The sequence below is a fragment of the Paroedura picta genome, chromosome 4 (genome assembly GCF_049243985.1).
Source record: "Paroedura picta isolate Pp20150507F chromosome 4, Ppicta_v3.0, whole genome shotgun sequence".
Classification (NCBI taxonomy): Eukaryota; Metazoa; Chordata; class Lepidosauria; order Squamata; family Gekkonidae; genus Paroedura; species Paroedura picta.
Genome location: NC_135372.1, coordinates 87,670,888 through 87,692,260, shown reverse-complemented (window position 1 = coordinate 87,692,260; position 21,373 = coordinate 87,670,888). Strand labels below are relative to the sequence as shown.

At 45.6% G+C, this 21,373-nt stretch overlaps 1 protein-coding gene across 1 annotated transcript; it reads right to left on the bottom strand.

Moving 5' to 3' along the window:
* Positions 1 to 3,671: 3,671 nt before the first annotated feature.
* PLK3 (polo like kinase 3) lies at positions 3,672 to 20,953 on the bottom strand. The gene is made up of 15 exons (XM_077333929.1): positions 20,662 to 20,953; positions 14,756 to 14,863; positions 14,539 to 14,655; positions 13,365 to 13,494; positions 12,862 to 12,949; positions 11,757 to 11,852; positions 10,419 to 10,617; positions 9,801 to 9,927; positions 9,294 to 9,403; positions 9,001 to 9,118; positions 8,364 to 8,447; positions 7,648 to 7,810; positions 6,520 to 6,649; positions 5,870 to 5,980; positions 3,672 to 5,277 (listed from the first exon to the last, which is right to left on the bottom strand). The coding sequence occupies exons 1-15, from the start codon at positions 20,854 to 20,856 to the stop codon at positions 5,083 to 5,085; spliced, it is 1,971 nt and encodes a 656-aa protein (XP_077190044.1). The 5' UTR covers positions 20,857 to 20,953; the 3' UTR covers positions 3,672 to 5,082.
* Positions 20,954 to 21,373: the final 420 nt, after the last annotated feature.

The window sequence follows — 21,373 nt, the reverse complement described above, 5'->3', positions numbered from 1 at the left end:
ATCTGCCAAAGCAGAGCTGATTTCAGAACAACCCACATCCACCTCCCTGACTAGCAAAGACAAGCATACATAAAGAAAATATAATTGGACCAGCTTAACTTCATGCAGCTTTGAAACCTACTTACACCAAACAGCATATTTCACCAGTAGCATTTAACTCTATAAAAGGCACCATCTGCTTCCTACCCAGTGGTGAAGCTGCAATGTGTGCGTGATTTCTTACAGGGGCTGTTGGTCTTAGTCATTAGCTTTCCCCCTCATCTAAATTTATCCATTTAAACTTTCCCTCTCTGAGACCATGCCTGCTTTTAAAAGAGAGGTGAATTAGATGTTCTCTAAGCAACACTCTAAGCTGTCTTTCTAGTTCCAGTAAACAATCGCAGCCCATCCACAGACACTCATCCTTAAAGAACAGGGCTGTTTCAGGCCATGCAAGCTTGAATCCTGATTCTTCCATTGAAGATTAGGCACTTTCCATGGAAAATGTTGAGAAATGGTAGGAACTTATTACAAAGGTTATAGAAATATGCATGCATCACCACTCTGCCTTATGTTTACCCATACCACGGCCCTCCAAAGACACACATGCCTTTAAATTCAGAACATGTGGTTGATCCATCTCTGCTTGACTCGCATAACAGAATTTAGACATGTGCTGCTATTGCATCCCCTAGCCAGGACAAAGAGCCCAGCACAGGAGGGCTCATCATCAGCCTCTGGGGCCAAGACTGCATACTTCAGCAGTATCAGGACCTCTATTCTTTGAAGTTCCAAACTTATTTAAATAAGGGACAAGCCAATAGCCTTGAGAATCAGTACTACCCGTATGGCTTTTTCTAAAACACAAGGCTAGATTAACATTATAGGTTTTTTAGGCAGATCTAAGAGTCTTAGGAATGTGGGCTATGCAACAATGAATGTACTTTTTTGCTTCAAATCCATTGTTTCTAACATATATGTTTATGCTTTTATTACTGGACCAGCAAGTGGAAAAAGAATCTCTCCACCTTTTTACCCCCACCCCCATCTCAGATACCGTTAGGAAATGCAGTACTCAGAGAGCTTGAACATCACATACCCCAAGAACTGTTTCCCAGTGGTCTGCATCTGAAGCATCAGAGTGGTCCTGATTGCCACCTACAATGCAATGAGTGGAGGGGGGCGGGTGGGAAGAGCTAGAAAAGGCTGCCCCTCCCATGCTGGCTCAATTAAACAGATGGTTCCATGTTCACTGGGAGACTAATGCACATCCTTAGCACTAATTGCAGAACCCACTGTATTTAATTGTATACACACAGCTGCTCCAGGTGTTGCATCACATATATACAAAGCACTTCTGAATTAGGTTGCATCACCGGCCACCCACAGAGACAACACCTTGTATGTGTGCAATTTACTGGGAGCTCCAACTAAAGCTCCCCATATATGTGAGATAAGTTATTGTGGGCGGTCTGGGGCTGGTTGTCCTTATTGTTTAAGGATAGGGCAGGGACCGTAAAAGAGATAACGAACCACTCCCAGCAACATTTTACTTCTGCATAAGATATTTGCCTTATAAAAGTATTATCCCTTCACCCAGCAAAAGCAGCCATAAAGTAATTTTGACAGGGGAACGGCATTCTATCCCTCTGTTTGCGCAGTCAAATTAGCACCATCCCACAGCTATGCTGTACTTTTACAAACTTCAGGGGACTGCTGCTACAAAAGATATATTATGGCCTGCAAAATCAACACCATAGTCTCTTTCAAGAAAGAATGCATAATGCAAAATGGCTTCTTAGAGTAGACATAGGACAGCCCCAACGCAACAATATTTAGATGGTTCTAGTTATTGGAGTTACTTTGTTGGCGGAACAACCCTTTTGAGGTGCACACAAATCTCCCTCACCATCAGGGCAGTTTGTTGATGAAAACATCAGCACCCATTTGAGGCCTTTCTGGAAGATACATTTGTTTCACTCTTCCCTCAAGATTTCAAAAACAAAAATGAGAGTTTTGAATGCTGCTGTCTTCCCAGTGTGCAAACTGGCTACTTCTTTGTAGTGAAACTTCAAGCATTAGACTGATTCCAGATCAAGCTAGAGATACCACTGGGACACAGCAGTTGGGCAGATACTTACCATGGGTGCTTTAGGCGGATTCTGCGTTGAGTAGGGGGTCGGGCTAGATAGCCTGTATGGCCCCTTCCGCCTCTATGATTCCTAATATAATACATCTCAGCTTTCAGAAACAAGCATCACCCCAGCATGTAGCTGTTTTGATACTGTACGCCAGAGGTCCCCAACCCCCGGTCCAGGGACCAGTACTGGTCCGTAGATCAGTCAGTACCAGGCCATGGCTCCTCCTCGTCCTCCTCCCCGGCTGCTGCTGCAGGGGCTGCAATGCTACTCTGCCGTTGGCTCACCTTTGGTGCTCTCCAGCAGCCACCATGGCTGGGGCTCCCCCTTGGCATGGCACTACACAGCTGCTGCTGACAGCACCCCCCAGTGGGAGGTGGGAAGTCAGGGGCACCAGCAGGAAAGCAAGTAGAGCAGGGGCTCAGGCGGTGGCCGTGACGTCCCTCGGCAAAAGACTACCCCCCCAGGCCTCAGTAAAATTGTCAAGCGTTGACCGGTCCCCAGTGATAAAATGTCTGGGGACCACTGGTCTACGCAACATGTTGTCTACCACTCTGTCCACAGAAGTGATTCCTGCCCTCCCCCTTTTTTCCAAAGCAAACAGCTCATTCCAGCCTGCTTCTCATTTCTGCTCAAATAGATATGAAGTGTCCAGAAAGCTTCACTTTCTGCCAACAGATAATACTCCCTTGTGAACAGCTGCCTTCATGATAGCAGGATGCTTGGCTGGGAACCTCCCAATGCTGTGTGAAGGATTCTGCCTCTTTGGGAGCCATTTCCTGCACCTATTCTCAACATTCCAGAAGCATGCATGAGATTGGGAATGCCCCTGCTATACAGCTTCATGTCAGAGTCCATATCCATTGCACCCATGGTGTACTACCCCCTCATAGATTTCTTATCTCTGCACCATAAAACATGCCATTTATAGAATTCTATCTCTAAGCTCACCCAACTAGGTATTTGTATAGCGACAGAGTTCCTCTCTGGTCCTTGCTCGGTGTAGTGGTTAGGAGTGCGGACTTCTAATCTGGCAAGTCAGTTTGATTCCCCACTCTTCCCCCACATGCAGCCAGCTGGATGACCTTGGACTGCACTTGCCTCACGGGGTATCTGTTGTGGGGAAAGGAAAGGGAGGGCGATTGTAAGCTGCTTTGAGACTCCTTCTGATAGAGAAAAGTGGCATATAAGAACCAACTCTTCTTCTTGCCCTTTGCTATTAAGCTGCTTATAAGGGTCCCTGCATACTTTAGACAGTGTACCTGGTAGTAGCTGTATAAATGCTTATTCTGAGGAGAGGCATGAAGAGATCTGGATGTGTGTCTGTGAGCAATGACCAGCCTCCACTCCCTCTGCACACTTCAGGTGTTCCCTGCTAACCACGCTAAGATGGCAAATGCTGCAGGGTGAGGAACATGACTCCTGACAGATGTGATGCAGTACCTCAGTCCAATGAAATAACACAGCTTCTTAGAAAATGGGAAGAAGATCTGTCTGTTCCTAACCTGACTGCTTTTCGCTGCAACCAGGACCATCTTCAAGTTAAATCAGCACTGATTTATATTTGCTTTTATTAAAAAGGAATTTATTGTAATCAAACTGCTGGAGTTAGTTTGGACACATGGCACTGCATGATTGACAGAACACAGGCACGAAATAAATAATTCATATAAATACATAAATAGGCCTCAGTGGAAGTTTACACCACTTGAGCTCCGCAACTGGACAACAGTCTGTCAAGTTCAAATACCAAACAGGCAGCTTTTGTTTAAGCTGTTCAAGTCTGTACCACAGTAATACACAAAATCCCTCTGCTGCATCTTCAGTCTGAGAAAGCAGCTGAGGAAGGGAGGCAAAAATAGATTAATTCACATTCTCAGCAAACAAACAAACATACGAAAAATCTTATTTGCCTAATTAGTGTAGGAGTTTGTTATGCAAACATCTTCAGAGCACCAAGTGCTGAACAGCAGCACTGGAATCCTGAACCGGCTCCAATTTAAGGCTGAGGATTCAGCTCTCATCCCCCAAATTCTTCCTCCCAAATTAAGAGTGGCAGTAACTCAAGGCTGCCAATTCCAGAAAACAGCCATCTGGCATAGCAGCCACATATGGTTTCCCCTCCACCCCAGCATCTTAGCTGCAACAGTCACAGGCCAAGCAAAGAAGCCCTTTTCCTGGTACCCTTCTAACTCTGCAGAAGGCCACGTGTGGCAGTGCAGCTGGGATGTCCATGTATCTTTCCTTCCCCTACTGGTCCAGACACTCTCCATTCACAGCTTTAGTTGGTCCATGAATCAGAGCCAAGCAATTACTGGCAAGTGATGTCACTCCAAGCAGCACAACAGAGTCCATGGGCAGACAGTGGTAGTAGTGTTACAAATGCCTGAACCGGCTCATCAATGGAAGCCACCTTAATTCTGCACTCAGTCAGCAGCACCTGTGAACTTGCACTCCATGAACCCATCAGGTGCCAGGATGCAAAGTCAGTATCTGGAATGTAAGTGTGGGACAAACAGTCCAGCAACTGACTTATCATAGGACATTTGTTCTCCTTCCTCAACCTACCTTCAATTTTTTCCATACTGTTGACAGAGCAATAGGTCTCCCAAAACCTAAGCCATCATCTTCTCCACTGTGCATAACCAACTGTGCAGTCACACAGGAGCAAACTTAAGACATTTAACTTACATCCCTGCCCCTTTTGTGGACTGGAGCAGTTATGTCAAACCAAGTGCAAACACCTAAATTAAAAAGTCAATTTGGAGGTAAGCATCCAGATGTTGATGGGTCCAGAGATAAGGTAGTCAGAGGTACACCTTTTGTTCGAAGCCTTGTCTTCCCTGAAGATCAGGCATCCACTATAGGAGGATTCTGGTGGTCTCTGCAGATGTGCCTCCTGTGACGTTAACACTGTTCTTGGAAGGACAAACAACAAGGAGACAAAGGGTCCTGTCCTTCAGCTTCAGGCATCTGCACGCTCAAGTAGCAGTTTGAGGATGTACTTGAGCCGCTGTTGAAGCTCTGGTGAGCAGCCAAGTTCTGCAATACTGCTGAGCTTGTAGGTATAGGAATTCCTGTCACGGTTTATGTAGGTGAGAAGGCAAGAGTGGTCAGGTTTGCTGAAGATCACCTTGGTATGATCATTGTAGAAGTTCACCTGGTAAGATGGAGCATACTGGCCATGAGTGCCTGCTTCCTGGAAGGATGGAGCATACTAACCATACATGCCTAGTACCTGCTTCATCCACTAACATACACCAGAACTGCATTCCTTTCCCTTTTAAGTACAAGGGAGAGGGGAAAGCTGCGAACCAAAGTAGGATTACGTAGGGAAATCAAACTTTATGTGAAGTAGTTTATGAGAATCCTATATGCTTAAGCATTTTAAATGTGCATTACAATGGTGCGGTTTAAGATACCAGAGGCCACAAAGTTATACAAAGGCACTGTTTCACAGTGGTTAAGAGAACCAGGGTGCCCTGGGTTCAAATGCCTAGCCAGTCGTGCAGCTCATTGGATGATTTTGGACCAGTTATCCTCACAAAACTGCTGTGAGAAATAAGTTGTAGATTTTCTTCTGCAAAAATAGACATTTAGTTCCTTGGAAGCACTAGGGAGTCAAAAATTGGAAGACAATTTCTAAAGCAAGGAGGTTTCACTGGTGTAATCTGTATTCCCTATTGAGAACAAAGCTGGGTTTTGCATGACCTCCCCCTCAAAGCCACTCACAACTCAATGCTATCATTTACCTGGAAGGTTCCACTGCTGAAGAGCATCAGCAAGGCCTGATCAGTCTTCACCCATTGTAGGAGCAGCAGTGGCAACTGCCCGGCTTCGTCTATGCTTGGCAAGTCTCCTCCCTTGGAAGAGATGGAAGAAAAGTCAGCCCCTGGCAGCTATTCCATCAGTGCAAGAGAGGCCCAGTCCCAGGAATCCTTTCCCACAATGCTCCCAAGCCTCCCTCCCTCCCCAGCACTTTTAATGACTCAAGGCAATCCATACAGTCTGAGTTAAGTAACAGCCTTGATTACACTGGATACAGTAGTTCAGGTGAGTAATACAGGCCAGATTCACAGGAAGGACCCAGCTCAGCATGGCCACAGGAAGTTTTTTCTTTGTCCTGTGTAACTGCAGATCAAGCTTCCTTAACACACGTGCTAAGAAGCCACAGTCATGTGGGCATGACTAGAAAGGCAGTTGAAGCAGTACAGGGGCCCCAACCAATGCACACTTTCCAGTTGGAGTGCTGCCAAGTAGAAGCTGCCTGAGAAAGGCAAAGAGCCCAAATGCTGAGAGAACAATTAAAAATCTAGAAAGGAGGTGAAATGCAAGCTAGATCATCTATAAGCATTCAGATTGGCCAAGGAGATTGAACACATCAAGCCAGGCAGCTGCTTACCTTCATGAGATGTTGCTCCATGTAGGAGGCAAAGTACTGCAGGACACTCATCTGTCCCTGCAGCTGCTCAGGGACTGCAGTAGCCAGGAAGGAAAAATGCTTACTGTTGGTCAGATTATAATGTACTTTTCTGTAGGACAAAAGGAGGAGATTAACTATGACAGGCAAGCTGCTTGCAGCCATCTCAAATAGCCACAGTACTGGAGCAGTCAGTGCTGGACTGGGGGGGGGGGGGAGATGGAGATGAGGTACAGATCTCCATTCTGACTCGAGGACCACCCAGTGATCTATATGCCATTGTTCTCAACCTAGCCCGCTCCGTAAGTCTGCAAATACAAAAGAGGGGAGAGCCACACACACTGCCTCAAAGTTCATTGAAGAACTGGATTCAGGTGCAATAGGAAGTTATCAAAGGGATACACCTATTTTTTTCAGCACAAGGAGAAACTGCCTTCTTACAGCTGGGCAAGGGAAGAGCAAGAGGCCCCCTTGAACACTGGGGCTTAAGCTTGTGGGAGTTGACCTGCTGGTGTTCTGCAGAAGAGCTCATAATACAGCTCTGAATTTTTTTTACATTAGACATCAGGGTGAAAAGTATCCTTCCCATACAAGCTGGTTGTTCTTTATAAGCCTGAGATAATCTGCTCAGGATGGGGAGATTCCAGGGATACAATACAGAAGCCTCTGCTAGCCCCTCCCCAGCCCCCATCTCCTCTAAGATCTGCTTCCATTTCTATGTGGCTTCCCAGGCTGCAAGCAAAGCGGCTGATTAGCTTGCGGCTCAGCAAGCTTCTTTTTGCGGGAGGGGGAGAGAGGGAAGCACGGCCGCCGGCGCAAATGTGCATGCATGGCAGGTCCACACATGCGCGTTTGCGCCATGCATTGCCGCAAATGTGTATTCGTGGCAATTTCACGCAGCCGCATATGGCGCAAACGCGCATGCGTGGACCTGCCACTAATGCGTGAAATTGCTGTGCATGCGCCTTTGCGGCCACGCATGTCACAAATGCGCATGCTCGAACCTGCCGCATATGCGCAGCCAACCAGATCGCCCTCCCCCCCACACCAGTCCGCAGCCTAAAAAAAGGTTGCGGACCACTGCTCTAGACAAATGTTCCTTCTACTCACTTCCAGCTGGCAGAGAGGGACATGTGAGTTCCATCATTGAAAAGGACACCGATGCTGCGGTTGGATAGCTGGTAGCCGAAGCCGTATTTGTTGGAATAGTCCACCCATTTGCTTACCCAAACAAAGTGCTCATGGCAAGCCAAGGAAGCAGGATTCCTCTCAGCTGGGCAAGGAACAAAGATGCAACTTAACTAAGGCACTGCTTATCAGCGTGAAACCCACAACCATGCTACACTTAATCCCAAGGTCTATGCAGAATCACATGACAGGGCTAGCAAAGGACATGGCTGCTCCCATTCTAGGATCTTCTCTGCCGTACTGCAGCATTATTGCCCCACCAGGCAGCTACCTGAAATGCCCTGTGAAAAATATAGCCTTTTTATATGCAGCAGATTGGGAAGGGCAGATTCTGCTTCTTTCAAAACTTTCAGAGGACTACTTTTGTTAGTCCTGTGATGAAATGAGGGGCTCAGTGTCTTTCCTGCCCAGTCCTATGCTCTTCTCATTCCTATATCTCCGTAATGTCAGGTCCCAAGGAGGCTGACTAAAGGCCTCAAAAGACAGTCATTTGTAGCTTTATGTTATGTTGTCTTTTGGTCACATGCCCATACACCACTATTCACTTCCAAGACAGCAGTTCTTCCATTTATTCCCATCTGTCTTAAACAAAGGACAAGTATCCCTACATGTTTAAACAGCCTGAAGCTTAATTTTACCTGGAGGCATGATGGCCAGACAGTCCTTCAAGAGCCCGATGGCAGACTCAATGACAGCTGATGCTGTGACACAATCTTCAAACACTAAAAGGGGAGAAGATAAATAATTGAGGCATGAACAGCTTAACAAGGCATTCCCATGAATGCATGATCATAGCGTATGTATAGAGCTCAGAAGTAGATAGGAATGATAGAGAAATTAATTTCCACCAAAGGAGGACCTCACTTAAGAACTAGAACTGGGCTTCAAGGAAACTGCCATGCTGAGCAATTGCATCACTTTCAGCTGTGCTCTGAACATAAGCATTCTGGGATATAATCCAAGGTCCACCAAGGCCAGCATTCTGTTGGCAGTAGTGATAGGAGAAATGCTTCCAGAAACTTGCTAAGGAGCGGTAAAAGCAATAATTCTCTCCATTTGTCCCTAGCTTATGGTAGTCAGTTAACCTGCCAATGAACATGACGGTTCTACTTAGGTACTGCAGCTAAATGAAAGCCTCCATGCCAAGAAGCAGTTTGCTCGAACTCCAATACCTCAGAGAACTTGGAAGAATAGAGTCTACCCAGCAACTGTTCCACTACACTGGAGCAGGTTCTAGCCACTGGCAATTCCACCAGACCAAGGAACTCTTTTCACCTTCAGAGGTACTAGCCATTGTCCCACGAATGGACCTGGAGATGGATTTCCGTGAGCCTTCCTCTGCTACGGTCACTGCTGGACTGGAGCTAGAACTCGGGCCACTCAAAGGGGTGACCTGCAAAGAGAAAGTCAGTTGAGTTCATTGTTAACTTACCTTTTACCTCCCAGAAGGTTCAGGAGCTACCTGAACTCTTTCCTCTCTCCCGCAAAATGCCAAATGGCTATCAAAGTTCCTGCTTCAGACCAAGATGGTTACCCATCTGAATCAAAGTTCCAGCAGTTAAGCTTACCTCATTCCCTTCCACAGTCTTGTGACTTATCTGTCTACAGATAGAGGTCTTCACAAGGCCTGTTACCAACTTCGAAATCTCATCTCTGTCTTCTGAAGGAGACTTCTTAACTAGAAAAGGAAAGGAAGGGTTAATAATTCAGCTCAGATTACTAGTTGAGACAGGCCTATAGATATTCCCTGAAGACAAGTACATCAGGTATCTCAAGGGGAAAGAGCCACAACAGGCTAAATATTAGAGTATGTGTGGAACAAGCACCTGACTTTTGTCTCTTTAAGCACACCTTTGCAAGCAATAGGCAAAGCACTGATTTCACCTGCTAGGCCTACTTAAAGTAGAAAGATAGTTTAGGAATTGGTTGCAACACTTTCCCCACATTTTGGACCTCAGTTGGCAAAGAAGCTACAGCATTCAGTACACTGTCCATCTTATGAGTTTCCAGCCCAGCCAAACAGGAATGACAGGTTAGTTCTTTGGAAAGCAAGTCAGCTGCCACACTAAACTTACCTTTGGATTTCCTTTTTCCAAAGAGAGTCTTTGTGACCTTTACAAACAGGCTCTTGGCAGGGTTGGGGGGGTTCAGCTCTGGCACCATCACACAGCTGCTGGGCGGGAGTTTATCCGGCGTGTACCCCTAGAAAAGTCAGCACTATTAGCCAAGCTGAATGAGATCCCAATAGGCAGAAAGAGGTGGCAGCAATCTGCGTCATTTGTGTACAAGTGTACAGCCTGTGGCTCATTGGCTAGATGTGATCAATTTCCCCCATTTTAGGAGTAGTCCTCAAGAGCCATTGTGATGAAATGTACCCTTGACAAGGATGTAAATCAGGCTGCCCAGCAACAAAGGCAAGAGCAAAAAGTAATGACATCTGAGAACTGTAAGAGCCAATTAGAAGCAGGATGTAATTACCTAAATTGCAATCTAGGCATGATTCCAAAAGCTAACACCCTTATTTAGAGGAACACTTGCCATCCTTATAATGGTGGGGACAAATGAGAGGTTTCATCCTATGATTCGGCCTGTAGGAGTATAGCACACTGTGGTTTTTATACCACACTAGTTTTCTTTTCTGGCAGCAGTCCTATTAAGAGTTAAGTAATGCACTCAAGAAGATCTCTGCTCACTTTGGTGAAGAACTCATGATCCAAGATTTCCTCCAATGTTAAACGTTCTGGTGGGTTGCGCTTCAAGATGCCCATAAGCAGGTTCTTGGCTGGAATGGAAAGGAATACTGGAAGTGTGTAGGTCACGTGCTTGATGCATTTGTAGGTCTCCTTGAGATCAGATGTCTCAAAAGGGGGGGTTCCACATAGCAAAGTGTACCTGAGAAGATGCAAAGAGAAGGTGATGGTGAATGGCAGAATGCCAAGGACATTAATAGCATATTATCTGCACATGACTCAGCAACAACTCCAGAGGAAGTTGACATGAGGAAACACCCAACTTTAAGCATTCCCTGTAATAAAACTCATGAAGCACTGCTACTGCTCCAGGTACTGGTGGACCGGAGGCACATCCGGATGGCAGGAGATAGGCACTCCCTGTGGGATTAGAGGCAAAAGCCTTTTAAGTTAAGATTTGTACAGGTGGTGCCCTGCACTCAAATGTGGTCAAGAGGCAGGGTTAAGATCTTCCCTCTGCATCATCAGCTGCTCACTCAGACTTCACTGCCTCCTCCCCCCTCAATGGAGATACGTTTTCATAACACAGCAGTAAATGGAAAGTTTAAACAGGAAGTTGTGGCTAAGTGGGGCAAAGTTCTGAAAGCTGAAAATGCCTTCAAAGACGTACTCCGGAAAGCAAACACCTAAGCTGAATAGCCAACTGTGTACCACAGGGAAACCACTTTTTCCATTGTAGCTACACTTCAGCAAAAACAGACAAGTGACACTAAGGTGTTTTCAGCTCCAAATAGGCCAGAATGACACTTGGACTCAGCAACATTAACTCAGAACAACAGCTTAAGATCTCCTGGCTGCAGCCCAGCTATGGTGGGAGCATCTAAGGAGGGGCCACTCAGCCTCCCAAATCACAGACAGAACTGGCAAGGAATGAGCCAATCAACTTTAAAGCTTTGCAGCATCACCAGCTCTATTGGAGGGACCTGGAACTTCACACTACCTTGGTGGGTTGTGCTCTTTTCATCAATTGAAAGTGTGCTTTTGTCATCAGTGTAGTGAAAAGGAAAAGGCTCTCTTTGCATCATACATTCTAGAGAAGCCCCTAATATGCATTTTAGAAGTTTTGTCTGCTACAAAACATGGAGACAGGTTGCAAGCAGCACACCACACAAGTGCCCCCAATATGCCTTTGTCTCCATGTCATCCTTGGCATTTAATAACATCTACATTAAGTTTGCTCCAAGTTTAGCCACAAGGTATAGTGAAGGAATAACCAGTTCTTGGAGATCTGATTTACCAGAGATGCACAGCCACCTCATAATATTAAAACTTTAGACTTACATGACACAGCCCAGAGACCATACATCTGACTCTGGCCCATGTCCTTGTCGGAGTAGCACTTCTGGAGCAAGATAGTTGGGAGTACCACAGATAGTTCTGGAAAAGAAGAGCATGGTCAATAGTAGCATAATTGCTGCTGGGACTCCTGAATGTCTCTAATTCACTCCCATCCCACTACAACACAAGAAGCATCACTAATGCTCAACAAAATCAACGAGCACAAATGGTTCATAATTATAATGTCCCTCAAATTATATTAGCCATTTATTGTACTATTGCAAAGATCAAGTGCCTGCAAAAAAGTTAGAGCATTCAAAGAAGCCATAAGGGATACTGATAATTTTTTTTTTTAAATTATTTTCATGGCTTCAAGATCATCTCCTTAAGACTGACTTTCCCTTTCAAAATAAACTGTGATGCATCCTGTAGGTCTGTAAACAAAGGCTTATCAAGACCTCATGAAAACCACAAAACTGACCCTCAATTGACAACACAGTCTGCAGCTGGGATTCTGATCAGTTTATCTCTATTCCTTTCACAACAGCCCAGTGCCCCAAAACACAATCAGTGGGTCTTGTTCCAACAAGCTGATCTGCCAGCAGCCTCAGCTGCAGCTTCCTGGTTAGACATATGATCACCTGAACCACTGTCCCAGCTGGCTCACCCACCACCTTGCATCTAATCAACCAAAATGGACTGTCAGCACTGCTCCTCATTAGCTTAGATATACCCTTCCCCTCCAGCACTCCTTTCTGCCCTGCACACTTGCCCTCCCTCATCCACTGGAGCCGTCAGAGTTAACAGTCTGTGTGAAGCATAACCCAAGATAAGGTGGGCATTGTTTCCCTTTGCGATTCAAACAGGAGGCCTCTGCCTTAGACACAACTGCATATACAGTGATTGCATTGTTCCTTTGACCACCAAGCTCCAGCTGAAGCAAAAGAGTCTATTTCAAGTCCCACAGTGACTGTTACACTGTGAGCCCCCACACAGCTGCAAGAATGGGGTGACGGAACATAGAAGCACTATAGAAGAAGCCTCTTCACTATTACTCCAGGGTAAGTTCAGACACAATCACAGAAAGGAAAGCATTTCAGACACTCACTTTTTCCTCTGGTCTGCAGGTTCTTGTCGGGCAGCCAAACCAAAATCTCCAACTTTCAATTCCATATTTTCACTGATGAAAAAGTTACCTGCAGCAGAAGGAAGACATTGCAGCTCTAGAGGTCATAATTCTCATATACCACCACCCTACCTCCCTCCACACAGAAAGAACATGGAGACCTAATGTAGGTTTCAGCAATCAGAATCCCCATTTAAAAAACAACAACAAAGGCCCGAATGAGAGGGAAATTGGATGATGCCCACTGAAGAAGCTTCTGGGCTGAGCAGTTCTGGCCTTTGCATTTCCCCACCTCACACACCCCTCCTGTCACACATCATACTCCTTACCATTCAAGAGATTGAATTCATTCCACACTGAAAGCCTAAATAATGCCTCTACAAAAACGCATGTTAAATTATGCTAGTGTACTGGATGAATTCAAGTGATATTAGGAAGACCTTGATTCCAACTTCTCGCATCTACATGAGTCATAGTGTACACACCTAATTTAAGATCCCTGTGCAGAATGCCCTTAAGATGAAGATACTTCAAGGCAGAAATGATTTGTCTGAGGTAATATCGAACCTCTGGCTCCAGAAGAGTGTGGCGGGATTTCCAGATATGAGCCAAGGACTGGAAGAAAAAGAGGTTAGCAAAGGAGGGGATTCTTCCAGAGAAGGTCATGACTTATTTAGGGATAGGAACAAATCGCTACTTGTCCTTGTGATCACGCAGAGAAGTGTCTGCAATCAGCTTCCTGTTACACGACAGCAGACCACAACCTGTGCTTCAGAATTTGTACCAACCTAATAACATCAAAATTAACCATGACTGGACAAGTGTTCTCAAGGTGTCCCCTACTTCCCATACCTCTGCCCCACCAAGTAGTCACTCCCCCCCAGCAACCCTGAGACTTTACCTGGCTCTGAATATGCCCTCTCACTTACACCAACAGATGCCTACTTTTACATGTGCATTCTGGATATTTAAGCTGTGCCCCATTTTATTTCAAGCACAGCAATTCTGAATAGATCTTTTAAAAAATATCTTTACCTAACCAATCCCCAAATAAAAAAGCTAGTCCAGATTACAACACATGCACACTGCAGACCAAGTTAAGTATACAAGGTTGATAAGAACACTGCAAGGAGATAAGGAATTCTTTTAAACATTAAAGGAATGCAATCGAAGTATACCAAAACCCAACCATGAGATGGCAAAAGAAAAACTAAAATGGAGTTAACTGCATACCAAGGGTAAAATTAATTCTTGGAATAGATTCAAATATTGTTTTAGCAAAACTGAACCTTTATCAAAGCACTATTCCAAAACAACCCTTGCCAGACAATTCTATATCAACTTTGACCTACACGAGGAATGGACAGAACTGTTAAAACGCCTGTGGTTGGCTTATGGTTTACAAGTGTTTGAACCACAACAAAAGAACAGGCAACCAAGAATAGAGCAAGTGCTCCCATACACAGCAGCAAATATCTCCCATGACAAGGGCACATGTGTGACACACTCTTATATAAGGCTTATGTATAGCACTTGTTATCATCCAAAGCATGCTACACTATAAAGCTACGACAAACAGGAAGGCAAGACTATCAGTTGGCAAGTAAACATGTCTAATGGAAGACACAAAGGCTACATATGCAGAGATCTGGGACTCACTTTTCGGCTGCAATGCTCAAGGAAGATGTAGATGTTTTCTGAATCTTCAAAATAATGAGAGAACTTCACAATGTGTTTGTGACGCAGGTCTCTGTGCAGCTCAATTTCATTGATGATCTGGAAGAAGCAGTACTGAGTCAGCAAATAGTCCTGTTTGAGGCTGGGTATGTGCTAGAAACCTGCCTTACTGTGCTCAGGGCTCTTCTGTTCCACATACCTTTTCACGTTGGTGAGGCTTAGCCACTCGACTGTGGGGAATGACTTTTACTGCATAGGTCTGGCTGCTGGAGAGGTCTCTCATTTCATAACATCTTGCAAATCCTCCCTGTCAAAAATAAGACTGTTGTAAAACCAGATAAAAGCTTCCTGCTAATAATTCTTCCATAAAGTAATGGCCTATCTGAAAGATCTCAGTAGCTGGCTTTTGGGGGCAGGGAGGGGAGTACCCACATCCTTTTGAGTCCTGGAATACAGAGTAGCTAAACTCTTAAACCAGTTTCATTCAAGCATGTAGCACCCACACCAATCTCTACTAAACCAGCTTGAAAACATTAAGCAATGAAGTTTCAAGCATACACTTCCCCTTAAGCAATTCATAAAGTTCCATCAGATCACTGGAGAACATGTTTGTCTTATTCATAAAGAGATAATTCACCCCCAAATGCACCCCTTGTGATTGCTTGATTCCTTCCAGCATTCAATGTTAATAACAGCAGTTGAGAACCAAATAATTACATCTGCTAGAATGGCAGAGGAAGCCCTAGGTAAAATGAGTTCACGTAACAGCCACATGACCAATGTGGTCCCAGTGCAAGAAGTATGTGATGAGATCATTGTTTTATCCCCTGGGGCAAAAAGTTACCAAAATGGGAACTAAACCAGGTGCTAAGAGCCAACAGTTTGGATGTATGACCTCACCCCCAAAAAACCACCCCCCAGAGGACATCCATCAGTATAGTCTTAAGCACAACCAAGGCCACAGTGCTATACAACTCAGACTTTGGTTCTAATCCATATTCCAAGTACTGCATACGTTTTTAGCTTCCCCATACTGGGATGAAGAGAATTATGCATGCAAGTACATTTTAATGAGATTTGACAGAGTCCCAAATTCTCTCACTCCCCCTCTTCCAGCAAATAGAACCCTACATGTGATCATCCAACCTTCTCTTCAACGTAAGCAATCTAAAACTACCACACTCCCCTCACCCCAAGGTTCCCTGGTCTTTGCTTGAAAAATTCCAGTTAGTGAAAGATTCTCCCAGCCCAGGTAACTGCCTCCATTGATGAATGACTGTTATTGTTAGGCAGTTTCTTCCTATGTTTAGCCACAGTCTGCCAACCTGTAACTTAAGCTCATTCTGTATGCAACCTTCTGGGCTCAGACAATTCCCTCCATTCCTGCTACTTGTTCCATTCTTCAGAAAATCCATTCTAAGGTTGCAGGAGCCATGTGAAAGAACAGCTGTGTATGTCAGTGATGGAGTGAAAGGGGACAGGAGGAAGTAACCCATTTCCTCTCTTGATCTACAGTTGCAGAGAAAGGAAGAACAATTTCACTCCCTTGTGCTTCTTTCCTCCAGCTCCCCCAACAACCTTTTGTCTCACAGGGGTCCGGGCCGGATTTTCCTATAGGCTAACTAGGCTTCAGCCTAGGGCCTCAAGATCAAGAGGGGCCTATATTCCACATTTTTTATAAAGGTTATTACCAATCACAACATGTTTCATTTAACATATTGATATATATCACAGTAATGATGTATTTTATTATCTCTCATGTAATTTACAAACTTAAAAATGGGAGATGAAAGGGCCACATAAGTGGAATAGCCTAGGGCCTCTTTTCACGTAAATCCGGCCCTGCAGGGGTCCTGTGATCCTGGAAGGGATCTTTTCAGGAGTCAAATGGAACTGCAAGAAAACTATGCACCATGTGCAGAGTAGTAAGATACTGCCCATTATCTTGCTCTGCAGAACAGCACAGAGTAAGGACTTTGCTCTCTTCTGTGTGACAGCCTTTCACTACCATATACCACATGATATACCTTTATAGTTGGATGTTATGGCTAGTTATAGACTCAAGAGTCTTGGGTGAATTCTTTGTTTGACTTTGGCCAGTCATTAAAACAAATGTACTCACAATTTTAACTTCAAATTAGCATTCAGAAATGTTTGAATTATTACAAAATTATTTGTCAGAATGATGGTATCTAATTTTTTCTCCCTCCTTTTATCTTCTATTTCCTACCTTAAAAGGATGGCTTGTATTGTTAAGGCTGGGAGATTGCAGTATACATTGCATGTTTTGTTAATGTTTAATAACTTTTCGCAAATTAACTTAAAAAATTTGAATCACGCCAAATAGTATCACACTGGAATATCTGTTTACGGGGACTGATATTTTTTGCCTGCCAGATGAAATGCAAGCATCTTTATCTTATGACTGTGGCTTAATGCACACACTCAAGTATTTCACTTTGCACATACAATCTCAGTACTCTGGAGCGGGTATTGCTACTTTCGGCCTCTCCCCACCCACTGGCATCATAACCTTTTCTCCAATAAGTGCGTAAGCCTTGCTCACAGGACAACCACGCGTTGAAAGGACTATTCCAGAGACTGGTTTTTCCAGTGATGAAGCAAGTATGTCCTTGGCTGCATCATATGCACTATTGAAAATGAGCCTCACACCTATACAGCATTCTGAGAACAAGGAGGGACCAGTTTCTTTGTGAAAGATTCCTAGCTTGGGTATTGCTGTTGCCCAAAAGGCTCTAGTAAGAACAGAAAAAGCTCAACAGTAACCAAACACCAGGTCATGCCCTCTTTAAAAGATACAAGACCTCCCTCACATGTGATGAGTCACCTGTCCAGGTGACACATTACCCTGTTTGATGTGGGGCAAAAGCAGCCAACAAACACTCCCTTAGCTTTGCAGCACAGCCTGTGAAAGAATGCTAGCTTCACCAATGGAAAGGAGAGAGGTTACTGTGTACACACACTGTTGCCTGTCTCTTCCACCCCACCTTCCAGTCTGCCTACACAGATGGCTCTGGAGGGTACTGGGGCTTTTGAGTCAGAAAACCGTTTCTTACTTCAAAGAACACCAAGGCAATAAAGCCAGCAAGGCTTCTGGGAAACTCCCACATGCCATAAAAGGAAGGCGAGACTCCAGCAGCACTCTAAGGACTAACACAAAATTTATTCCAGCATGGATGCTCTTCAGTCAGAGATGACTTGAGATTCATAGGTCAGGCACATGATGAAGTGACCTTGGCCTCAGGAAAGCTTATGCTGAAATAAATGTTAGCCTTGGAGAAGCCACTGGACTCTTGTCTTAGTTTGCTGTTAAGACTAGCACAACTACCCAACCTACAAGTATGCACATATTTGCAATATACAAAATCGTTCTCACCACTGTTTTATCACTGAAATAATAAAAACTAGTATTTTTGCTTTATTTGCAGATTCAATAGTAACTTTGTTGCAGGGCAGGATTGTTTTGCCAGGGAATGGTGCCATGTAGGAGCTTATCACTGGTAAGAGCCAATCAATTTCAATTAATTTATTTGTTACAATCTCCAACCAGCATAAAATAGGAAAGAGCCAGAGTAACAAAGGACCTTCTTTACCCACTGAAGCCACACCCAGCCTCCCTTCAGTACTTCCATATTTCACAGACTGTTCACATATGTTGAAAGAAATTGTGCAATAGCTTTAATGAAAACCAGCCAAAACATAAGGTAGCATGCAAGCTTTCAAGATATCCAGGACTCTTCAGACCAGATGTAAAAAAAAAAAAAAAAAGGGTGTGTGTGTGTGAGAGAGAATGATATTTTAGGCCCTCATCATAAGGATTTTGTCTGCATCCTGACTGAATGCTTTGAGGCCACCAGGCACAGGATGGAGCTAATAGCCGGTTATGCCCACAGCCACTGGGATGACAGACAAACAAAAAACCCAAACATCTTCAAGACCAGCCATTGCTCAATTTTTTTTCATCTGGAAGTTACCCATTTTTAATTTCCCACAAGGCTGCTGCCAGCCACACCTGATGTCCACTAGAATCAGTAGAATGCTCTTATCAAGATTTGCAGACAGAAGCTTTCTGATCCTGCCTAGAAGATCATATTGCTGCCTGGAGGACCTTTTGCACACTATGCTGTTATTTTGCTTTTGTATTTTATTGTGGACCAAACATCTACACCATATGTCCAAGTTGCCTCATGCAGCCATAAGAATTACAAAGAAAGATAAACAGCAGAAAACCCACAATCCTGACAGAGCTCCAATTTGTTTTGCTGTGAAGAGATACTGCAACAACGCTGATTTTTTTTAAGCGTCTAATAGTACAGTTTGTGTGAGGCTTTATACCACACTTTCAAAGCAAACAGCATTGCTGGATGACATATTTCTTACTAGAACTATTGTTCAAAATCCCACATTTAGATAAGTACTTCTCACATTTACAGCCTACTCCACTCCAGAAGTCCATGTGAAGGTTACTCACATTCTATCTTCACAGACATGTGAGTAAAGCAAGCAGAGTGAATGGCCTAAAGGAATCAAGAAAGCTTCACACAAGTAGGACTCCCTTGAAGAACACTCTGGCCCAGGCCTATCCGTGTAACCGCTAAGGCCCTTGAAAAGCTAGAAATGCGAAGATTCAGGAATTGCAGACATTCACTATGCACTTTTCTCATCATTGTTCTTACCATTGTAGGATGGTAACAATTTAGATTTAGCAGTCCTTGACAGACTTTTCTGCTTTGCTTACAAAAGGCTAGCCTAGACAGACTTCAATCTTAAATATACTTTGCTAAAATCCACAGACCATTTTAAATTTACAAAGCAAAACTGGGGGGGACCCACTCAAGGCACCTTAATATCTATATGAATAATCTGTTTTAGTGATAAGCAATGCATCACTGGATCATATGAAGCTGCTTTATACAGAGCCATCTCATTGGCTAGCATCAGCTCTCTGGGGTCTCTGATGGGGAAAGACCTTTCTCCACGCCTGCTGCCTGAGACCAGGGCAGCTAGAATGCCAGCTACTGAGCGTGGAATCTTGGATTTGCTATGCACTGATCTACCCACTAAGCAGTCCACCCTTTACTAGATCAGGGTCATCAGGCCCAGCATGATTTGCAAGAACTGCTGTACGTCTGTTCATTAACACAGGAAGCCCTACTGGCAGCAGTTAAAACTGCCTATTTTAATATTACAGCACTTATACTCTGCTCAGGAGGCAAACTGCCCCGGCCAGTAGAAGGGGTGAAAAAAGTTAGAGGGAATATTTATTGCAACACCAAGCAACAGGCTCATAATCCATAATGGTGAACTCAGGTCACCTGACAGCTCCTACAAGCGGCAACCATCACTTACCCAGGTCAGCCAGAGGCACCAAAGGCAAGAGGAAACGACCCTTAAAACCCTTTCCAATGTAACTAGGTAGCCCAGGCACACCGGATTGGGAATGGGAGGGGCAGAGAAGGCCCAGGAGCTGCAATACAGTTTTGCAAGGGCACATCCGCGATACAACCGCTGCCCGTCGCCAAGGCTGCACACTCACCGGCCCCTCTGCCTCCACATTCCGCAGCCGCTGCCCGACCGCCCAGCTGCCTTAAGAAGCCCCCTCTCACCGGGGGAGGGGAAGGAAGCCAAGGACTGAAAGCGCTCCAGCTGGAGCGGGGAGAGGCAGGACTTAAAGTTGGGGGAAGGAGGAGGGGAGGGATTCGGCGGAACTTAAGCGCCCCCCCCCCAATTTCACACAAAGCGCGCGGGTGGGGGAATCACTGCCAGTCAGACAGACCCGCTTCGGGAGGAAGGGCGAGCGCAGGCCAGCTGGCCAACGACGGGGGACCGAGGGGCGCCGCTCGGCTAGAGCCCCCCAGAAGAGCACGGCGCGGCTGTGGTCCTCGAGTGGCCCCGCGGCCACTCGCGACACCGGCCCCGGAATAAGGTCCCCGCTTTTCTGTTCTCGGCCACAAACACAGACGAGGCGCCCCGTCTCAAGGGAAAGCAGCGCCCACCGAGGCCGACCGCAGGGAGAACTACGCGACCCGGTCGTCCGGGAGCCAGCGGCCCGCACTGAGTGGCCTCGCACGGCCCGCCGCATACCTTGCCCAGGAGACGGCCTTTGCTGTAAGCCCGGCCCGTGAGCGGGTCGGTGACGACGCGGGTCGGTTCAGCCGCTTTAGGCTGCTCCGCCCGTGGGGCTTTGGTCGAGGCGAATGCGGGAGAGGTCCTGTACAAATCCGAGGCCAGCCCGCTCCCGGGGAACTGGTGGGGCGGGAGGAAACAAGCGGGATCCATCGCCGGGGCGGGAGAGGCGCCGACCCGAGACCGCCGCCAGCCACGTGGCGTGCCGGCAACAGAACTTCCGAGCGCCGTCTACCTACGACCGAGGGAATCCCGGCACTTTTATCAATGGGAGAGGTAGACGTCATCCAGTAGGGAACCCCTCCCTGCATTCGGGGGCGGAGTTACTTCTTAAAGCGAACGCCGCTGGATTTATCTCTCCCCCCCGAGGACATGCCTGGGCTTGCTTCTTAGACAGACGGCCTCTGAGCATGGTGGTTTTGTTTTGTTTTTCTTTGAAGGGGAATACTTGTGAGTCGGCTCTGCGAGAAAAGGAACTTCAAAGGGGAACGCAGAGGGGAAGCGCAGAGAGAGAGTTCCTTTCCTTTCCAGTGAGTCTGTTGTGGGGAAGATAATGGAGCAGATATTAAAGGGAGCGATCTGCAAACATCTGGAGGACAACTTGGTGATCCAAGGAAGTCAGCATGGATTTGTCTCCAACAGGTCCTGCCAGACCAACCTGGTTTCCTTT